Source organism: Crocodylus porosus, unplaced genomic scaffold (assembly GCF_001723895.1).
Source record: "Crocodylus porosus isolate Cpor-Errol unplaced genomic scaffold, CroPor_comp1, whole genome shotgun sequence".
In the NCBI taxonomy this organism is placed as follows: Eukaryota; Metazoa; Chordata; order Crocodylia; family Crocodylidae; genus Crocodylus; species Crocodylus porosus.
In genome coordinates this window covers 25,077,522-25,086,128 of record NW_017728921.1, presented here as the reverse complement: position 1 = coordinate 25,086,128, position 8,607 = coordinate 25,077,522, and the positions used below count along the sequence as shown (strand labels likewise).

At 44.4% G+C, this 8,607-nt stretch overlaps 1 protein-coding gene across 1 annotated transcript in view; it reads right to left on the bottom strand.

Annotated features, from left to right (window-relative positions):
• TPCN1 (two pore segment channel 1) overlaps nt 1-8,599 on the bottom strand; it is a 69,259-nt gene extending 60,660 nt beyond the window's left edge. The window contains exon 1 of the mRNA XM_019539416.1: nt 8,455-8,599. Coding sequence (XP_019394961.1) covers nt 8,455-8,563 — 109 coding nt within the window. The 5' untranslated portion in view covers nt 8,564-8,599. The remainder of the gene's footprint in view (nt 1-8,454) is intronic.
• Between the last annotated feature and the right edge of the window lie 8 nt (nt 8,600-8,607).

The window sequence follows — 8,607 nt, the reverse complement described above, 5'->3', positions numbered from 1 at the left end:
TAGGTACCATCCCCAGTGGTCTTGGGTCATTAATCTTTTAATACAGATGTCTTTCTATCATCTGGCCACCATAGGAAATGTAACAAGGAGTAGGTTTTTAAAGAAATCAGAATTAATCTCTTACTATAGCGAGCATGCATATTTATCTGACCTTAACCAAAGTACTCCTTTCTCAAGGTTTCAGCAAAAAGGAGACACAGGGAACTATATACAGTATTACAGGAGTGTAAGATACAATCCACAGGTCAGCTCTACCTCAAAAGCTCCTGGAAGGGCCACGAATTCAGGAGTGGGCAAGCGAGGTAAAAGGCCAGCTGCTGAAATCCAGGTTTAAGGAGCCCTGTTGGGGATGCATTTCAGCTGGAGAAGGGAAGGGGGGAGGGGAAAAAAGAGGATCAGCAGCTGCATTAACCTCCATACCACTCATCTCACATTAAGTGGTTCTAGGTCCAGCTGTGAGGAGCCCCACAGTTTAGACCCAGCCTGGAGACACACTGATATATTAGGAGCACAGAGTGTGGTAGAACTGTGCCTTTTCACAGACAAGAGGATATGAACATCTCCCAAAAGAATGCACATTGAATAGCGGTGTTCACCTCCCTCATCTAAGTTAAGAGGGCTCATCACACCAATAATCAGAGAAAGAAAAATGAACAGTGCTGAAGGAAAATTCACTAATACCCTAGCTTTCCAGGTACTGAATTTCTTGTGTAGAAGTTTCTATCTTTTGGTGCTACTGGAAACAGTTTTCCCTCACTGGCAACCTGCTCTTATAAAATATCCATCATGTGGACCAGAGGACTATTATGGAAGCACTAGCAAAAGTCATAAAATACAGAGTTGCCACCTTGGGAACAGTATTTTCAGGGACAAGCAGCAGTTAGACACTAAATTACCCTTTGTGTTTTTGAAATCCTCCTCCTCAAATCAGCTGAAGAACAAGAAAAGATATGCATTGAAATAAAATAATGCATAGCACTACAAAAGAGAAGACCTTCATAAACAGCAAATTAGGCCTCCTTGACTTTCTACAGGGTAGGAATATTTCATATTTTACAGATGTGAAAACTGAGGCACAGAGTGTTTAAATGACTTAGCTTAGGTCAGAGAGGGAGCTGACAGCAGAACTTGCATTAACACTTCTAAATTGTCAGTCCTGTGCATGATATCTGAAGCATCCTACAGAAGCTATTTAGATATCAGTGGTAAGAAAAAGCATGTTGTAAATTGCTTTCTAAAGAAAATTGAGCAGAAAACGCATGTTGGTTCTTAAACCCTGCTGTCAAGGATCCTAAGATTTACCAGGTCAAATGCAAGCACCTTGCTTACACTTACTTTTTTTTCATTACTTAAAATCACACTCATTAGTTTCTCATATATGCAATCATCTGTGACACATGTCTGCAATGTCACCTTCCAATTCTCTCACTTTCACTTCCAGAATCAATACCTTCACTGCATAATAGGTTTCTTCAGTTGACCACAAAATTGACACAACACTCATTTACCTGCAAAGCTAGCAAATTCAAGGACTTCCTTGAGAGTGAAACCATTTCCTCTAGGAGCACAATATTAGTACAAAGACAGTTTGCTTATAGCTACAGTATTTTCAAGAAGCCAGCAACCTATTCCCTATTCATTCCCCCTAAGAGTATCAAAGGATATATTGCAATTTCACATTTTTCCACCCACTCCCTACACTAGAGAAGTGACATCAGTAAGAAAGAAAGAGACGTTTTCAAAGCCAACTCATTGTTCATATATGATGGCACTACTTACTATAAGAGAATCCTTTTCCTTTCACTGCTTGTACAAACACATTCTTGAAAAAGACTATATACAAGAGATGTGTGCATTCCTTCAGGTGATATGCCAACTTTTGCCACCATTAGGTAGGAGTTAAACATCTCTATTCTGCTAAATGCAGAAATGTTCAATGACAGCCATTCCTTAGCCTGATCCTGGCCCAGTCTGGGAGCACTTGTGTACAAGGAGCTAGATGTTTAGATTATTCCCATTATAATACACCAGTTGATTTTGAAATGTCCTTACTCCATATAGAGACTTTGTTGTGTTCAAAGAAATTCACCATCCACCACACAAGCAACAGATTTGCTTAGAGCCTCACCTCATTCTCCAACTCACTGAAGGAGTATCTGAAGTATAAAAAGCAGAGTACCTTAACAAAAAAGCTTCTTTATTCCCAGATGTTCCTGGCATAGGACCTAATTCCATTATTTTGAGAGCTGTGATGAACCCTCATAAAAGCTGTTATTGAAGCACAGCATCCTATGACTGGACTCTTCAATCTTGATACTGAAGGGCCATCACCCATGAGACTGCAAAACGTCAGTAGTGTCAACTTTATAGGTTCAGACCATCAAAACTACTTTGACTAGTCTGCAAAGACCAAGTTTGGAATGATTCAACAGAAGTGTGAATATATTGCAAAGATATGATTGCCTGAAAACAAGAAGTTATACTTAAAAAAACGTTTTGCATACACAGCGGTAGTTGCCACCCACACTTATGCTTTAGTAGGAAACACAGTTGTTTTCTCGTTCAAACCAAAGCATAAAAATGATTTTTCACTTGTCATAAGCCATTAGAGAGAAAAACTACAGAAATACAATGCAGTACCATTCCTTACATAACACTGCACTACATTCCCTGTCCTGAACACATGGGGACTCCACTTGTTGCAACTGAAATTTCCAGGTAGGAGGCAAAAGGCATATATTCTATAGGAACTAATTCATGGATTGTAGGCTATAATTCCCATCAGCTCAATGACAGGTACTGCCCTAGACATTCAAGGCTGTACATGTTGTACTTTGGTATGAAAAGGCCTTACACTGAGAAGGGATGGTAACATTTTTACAAACCAGATGAACCTGGTCTACTGGTTAGAGCAAGAAACCAAAAGTCAGGACACGTGGACTATTTTTTTTCCCCCCACCATCAGTAATAACTCAGTCCGACTGGGCAAGGTCATGCCATTAGCATCACGATTCTCTCCACATATAAATAAATAAGTATTATTAACCTCATTTTATTAAGCGTTTATACAACACTTTGATGTCCTCTGATAAGAAGTACTAGGAATGGCAACATCAAGGTAGTTTCTAATAACAATGAATTCAAATGATTATGGCATAATAGGCTATAGGAACCTTAAAAAGAAAGGCAGGCAGGCAGGCAGTCCCTGTATTCAGACTACCATCTACATACACCATGAAGAGCATGTGCTATTGTGACAAGCAGACTCTAAACTCTAGTCAGATCTGCAAGGTTCCACTCCTTGGGTGAAGCAGAAAACCAATACCCTAGAACGTTTCTCAACCCATGGGTTGTGACCCAGAAGTGGGTCGCAAGAATAGATAAAAGGATTGCAAACAAACTTTAAAAAAAAAATGCATCAACAAACTTTAAAAATGGATTCTGCTTTAAAGGAGAAAACTGTGGCTTTTCCCTTACAGGCTGGCAGAGTTCCAGCATGCAAGGAGCATACATCACACACATCCCCCTCCACCCCACACACCCACCCCTGCTCCACACACTGGGGGCGAGGAGCAGTGCAAAGTGAGGGGCACTGGGTTGGGACTGGCCAATGTTCATAAATGAGTCCTGGCACAAAAAAAGGTTGAGAATCACCGCCCTAAACGGTGTGATACTTTAGCATACGAATGTCAAACTAATTTAGCCCTACAGGCTAGATTGGGCTGCAGGACACTTTGTTGACTTACTTCCATCAGAGGAGCGAATGGTGTCTGCTCAGGAGACCACATGGGTCAAAACAACCATTGCTGCTGAAATAAGTGCCCAAATGGAACCCATATTCCCCAAGGCTCCTTGCTACATCAGTTCAGGGAGCTGAAGGAGTTAACACTGCTGCCACTCATCCCACCACTACAATCTGAGTTCCTTCAAGAGCCCAGATGGCCAAATAACACAGCTCTATGGATCATAATTTGATATCCCTACTCTAACACTGCATAAAACCCTCCTTTAATACCATCCATTATAAACCTTTAAAACACTCCTTGTTACTAAAGGGCCTTCTTCACCTATTGATTGCTTCAGTGGAGGGAGAAAACTTTCATTCTACAGAAATAGTTAGCTTGATTTTCCCATACTAAAAGTGTCAACAATGCATTTCAATTCCATAGCATTAAACAAAATGCTTAGATGCACGAATCAAGGTAGATGTCATGTACTTGGATTTTAAGAAGGCCTTTGATACAGTATCTCATTCTATTCTCACAGATAAACTGAACGGCTGTAAATGATTACATGGTGGGCGGCAAATTGGCTTGGGGGTGGTCGCACTCAGAAAGTGGTAATGGATGGGTCAGTATCCACCTGGAAAGATGTGGGCAGTGGAGTCCCACAAGGCTTGGTCCTTGGACCGGTGCTGTTCAATGTCTTCATCAGTGACTTGGATGACGGCGTAGAAAGCACTCTGTCCAAATTTGCAGATGATATCAAATTATGTGGTAAAGTTAACACATTAGAGGGTAGGGAACAAATCTAAGTGGACCTGGACAGGTTGGAAAAGTGGGTGGAGCAGAATAGGATGCAGTTCAACAAGGACAAATGCAAGGCGCTGCACCTAGGGAGAAGGAATCACCAGCACGCTTACAGGCTGGGGAGGACCTTCTCAGCAGGATAGCAGCAGAAAGGGATCTCAGAGTCATTGCTGGCACCAAAATGAACATGAGTTGTCAATGTGACAAAGCGATCAGTAACGCTAACCTCACTTTATTATGCATTGGCAGGTGCATGACAGACAGGTCCAGGGAGGTGATACTTCCCCTTTATGCGGCATTGGTCAGGCCATAGTTGGAATACCGCATCCAGTTTTGGGCGCTGCACTTCAAGAGGTATGCAGACAACCTCAAGAGGGTTCAGAGAAGGGCCACTTGTATGGTTAGGAGCTTGCAGATTGAGGGCCCTGGATCTCTTCAGCTTCTACAAGAGAAGGCTGAGAGGTGATCTTGTGGCCACCTACCAATTCATCAGGGAGGGGGGCAGCAAGGAACAAGAGATGCTCTGTTAACTAGGTCAGCCCTTGGAGTAACTAGAAACAACAGCCACAAACTGATGGAGAGCAGATTTAGGTTAGACATCAGGAAAAACTCTCTCATGGTAAGGGTTGCCAAAATCTGGAATGGGCTTCCAAGGGAGGTGATACTCTCCCCTACCTTGAGGGTCTTTAAGAGGAGGTATGCACTAAGGGTGTGCAAAACAGGCCCTATTCAATTTGGATTCAGCCCAAATCGGAGACAGTGATTTGATTTGCTGATTCTGATCACTGTCCCCAATTCGATTCGGCTGAATCCGAATCTCTGAATCAGCACTGAATCTTCAGAATCAGCGATTCGGACATAGACACAACTTTAAATGTTTTTTCTATATAGCTTGAGGTACCAGGTACAGCTTGTCAACACTGCGGTGCTGGGGCAGATGGAGCGTCCCACAGGAGCATGGTGCCCCACCTCCCTGTGCTCGGCAGTGAACCCAGAAGTGGACCAGAAGCACTTCCAGTCCACTTCCAGGTCCACTGGGAAGCATGTTTGGGTGCCCCCCCCATGCCCACCTGGCTTGGCAATCAGCCACAGACGGACCCTGGGTGATCCCCCCAGACCTAGGAGCCACCAGTCACTGAACCGAGGGGGGCCCCCCAGCATGCTCTCCAGTGGACCCAGAAATCAACCAGAAGTGCTTCTGGTCTACTTCCAGGTCTGCTGCCAAGTGCACTGGTGAGCCCCTCTGCACTCCTGTGGGACCCTCCATGTGCCCCAGTATTGCAACATTGATGAGCCACCTGCTACCTAGAGGTATGTAGAAAAAACATTTAAAGCCGTGTCCATGTCCGAATCACTGAATCTCTCCAAATCAATTCAGAGGGTTCCGATTCGATTCACAGAAATTAAAGGGTCCTCTGATTTGATTCTGATTTGGAGATTTGGCAGCCAAATCTCCACCAAATCGAATCACACCCTGAGCAGCTCCCCAGCCTTTGTAGCCCCACGCTTGGTGCTGAGCTGCCAGGTCTCCCTGCACCCCCATGCAGCTAGGCCCTGCCTGGGCTCCCAGAGACTTTGAAGCCAATTCTGACCTGGTTGGGCATGAGATACACCAAAAGAAAAAAAATCCCAAGATTTGAAGAGTTTTTGAGATGAGACTTGAGATGCAATGTCATGAGTCAAACTTAATTTTACTTAGAAATTGCAACTCTCTTGATAATTTTACAAGTTGGCATTACTGTAAAAGACACACAGCAGAACAGAGAGGTTTATACACCAAATCATCTGTTGCTTGACCACCCAAATTATCCAGTAAAGCCACAGAATGCTGGGGGACTAATACTAATACTGTGAATGATATCCAAACAGAAAGATATATTGCATTACCAGAAGCAGCTAACAGACAGCAGACTTGAAGAAAGAAGGCTAGCTTAATTAGCTTGCAAATAAAGAATTTTTTTCTGCAAGTATCTAGTTGGTCTAATAAAAGGTATCACCTCTACCACGAGTTCCGATTTCTTTTGCCTCTAGACCAACATAGCTACAACCTGGATACCTGACACATGGAAGATATTGAACTTTAGCCTATTTTTTAAATTAAATCTTCATAATTTTACAAGGAAGAAGTAAGTTTTACCACCTGAAACCTGAGACCCTGCTCCTGCCATTGTTTGAGATAAATTTGCATCATCATCACAGGGCCCAGCTCACCACAAAAGAAATTCTTGCTCAGAAGAGCATTCCATCTTTTTACTCTTCTGTGAAATATGAAACATCATAAGTTAGAAAGAAATATGACTCTACATCCAACTTTGAGGTAAACAGACAACTCCAACTTTTCTCTGAGCCTAATCTGCATATAATGAACCGTTCCAAACAGGAGATTTTACCACACCTGCAACTTTCCTATGAAATATGAACTTTTATTTCTTCCTAAGAGAACTTTTACAGTCTTTTCTCCTATGCCTGAAGAAGGGTGCTTGTGCCTGAAAGCTTGCAATTAAAGATATTTTTGCAAACATCTAATTGGTCTAATCAAGGATATCCCCTCTACCACGAGTTCCAATCTTTTCGCCTCTGAGCAGTGGTTCCTAAACTGACAGATTGCACACCACCAATTTAAAATGATACAACCTTAAGTACCACCAGAACATTTTTGTCATATAAAGTAATTATAATAAATCCATTAAAGCATACCACTGACAGGCTGTCAGAATACCAGTGGTGGTACACGTACCACAGGTTGGGAACTGCTGCTCTAGAGCAATATGGCTACAACTTAGATACCTAGTTTAATTAGTGGAACATCAAGACCATGAGAAAAAAGAAAGAGTCTGTTAACATCTGTGGAATGAAGAGATTAGAAGTACTTGGGTAGATCTGAATTAGCCATGAAGTCAAGTGACTCCCTCAGCACTGCTGCCACTCGAAATCCTGCTGCAGCTTTCAGGCAACTGGTTTTAAATTTAGGGGCAGGGAGCAGGAATCAAAGGGAGTTGTGACTTCATCAGTGCACCCCCTCCCCGTGGGTCTCCCCCGTGTGCGTGTGTGCATACACATACGCACTGCAGACTCAGGTCACAATGATATATACAGAAATGTGCATGTGCATATACACATACAGGACTCCTAGGAGAGATGATCTCTTTTATTAGACCAACAAGAATTTGGCAAAAAAAGTGTCTTTAATTGCAAGCTTTCAGGCACAAACACCCTTCATCAGGCATTGGAGAAGAGATTGTAGAAGTTCTCCTGGGTAGAAATGGAAGTTCATATTTCCTAGGATTTCACAGAGGAGTCAATAGATGGAAAACTCCTCAGGGCAGTCAGTTCATAGCTGGTCTGGAGCCTCTCCCCTCCTGTGAGGATCTGCGAGGATGCAAATTATCTTGAAAGCTCGCAATTAAAGACTTTTTTTTCGCAACAATCTTGTTGGTCTAACACAAGATATCTCTGCTATAAGTCCTGATTGCCTTTACCTCTAGACCAATACAGCTACAACCTGGATACCTACAGACATACATATACACGCATAGTACACACACCCCTATGGGGATATAATCATCTGTACCCCAGGTGTGCAATGCCGCCGTTTACGTCTCCCGCTTTCACTTCCAGAACCAACACCGACGTCTCCTGACAACTTTATGGTCAGCCGCATGCACCGCCCGGACGCACCACCGCCACCTGTCACTCAAGGCAGCGCAACCCTTCCTCGCGGGAAGCGGCGCCGCACTCCGGCACCCGCCGCCGGGCGTCTACGGGGAGGTCCCCATCTCCGCACGAACACGCTCAGGAAAGCGCCATCTCCAAGCCAAGGGCTCCGGACCCGCTCCGCGCGCACACGCAGATGCCGGGGCACAAGGTGCACCCGCCCCCGCCGGGACGAGACGGGATGTGAGCGCGGCGAGACCCGGCAGCTTACTGTGGTCAGGCGGCCCGTCCCCGGCTGGCGTGGCGCTGGGGGCCGCGGGGCCGCCGCCGTCCTCCAGGGTGAGGATGAGGGGCACGTCGTCGTCCGGGCTGCCGGCCATGCTCCCGCGGCCGCGCTCAGGGCTGCGGGCCCCGAGCGCTACCC